Genomic DNA, 304 nt, shown 5'->3' on the forward strand with positions numbered 1-304 from the left:
AGTCCCCCGTAAGCCTCTTCCTTCTCCCCGGTAGCAGGCGGCGGGGCCCGAGTTCGGTGCAAAAATGCTGGGCATGTACGTGCCGGATAGGTTCGCCCTGAAGTCGTCCCGGGTGCAGGACGGGATGGGGCTCTACACGGCCCGCAGAGTGAAGAAGGTGGGGGATGGCGGGGGGCCGGCCTCTCCCGGCCCGGCGGGGAGCGGCTGCCACGTATCACCGGGGAGCTGGGCGGCTCTCCCGCCCCCCTGCCCCGCTCCAAGTTCGCCTCTGCAGCACTGTACCCGCCCGGGCTACACCTCAGCC

General features: G+C 70.4%; 1 protein-coding gene across 5 annotated transcripts in view; it reads left to right on the plus strand.

Annotated features, from left to right (window-relative positions):
* The first annotated feature begins 6 nt into the window (after positions 1-6).
* Positions 7-304, plus strand: part of PRDM5 (PR/SET domain 5) — an 83,678-nt gene continuing 83,380 nt past the window's right edge. For all 5 annotated transcript variants that reach the window (XR_001862822.1, XR_001862823.1, XR_001862824.1 and 2 more), the window contains exon 1: positions 7-157. Coding sequence is in view for 2 of the 5 variants with exons in the window: in XM_008635741.2 (XP_008633963.1) it covers positions 65-157 (93 nt within the window). In the remaining 3 variants the exon portion in view is untranslated. The remainder of the gene's footprint in view (positions 158-304) is intronic.

This window comes from Corvus brachyrhynchos, unplaced genomic scaffold, assembly GCF_000691975.1.
Source record: "Corvus brachyrhynchos isolate BGI_N302 unplaced genomic scaffold, ASM69197v1 scaffold105, whole genome shotgun sequence".
NCBI classification, from domain to species: Eukaryota; Metazoa; Chordata; class Aves; order Passeriformes; family Corvidae; genus Corvus; species Corvus brachyrhynchos.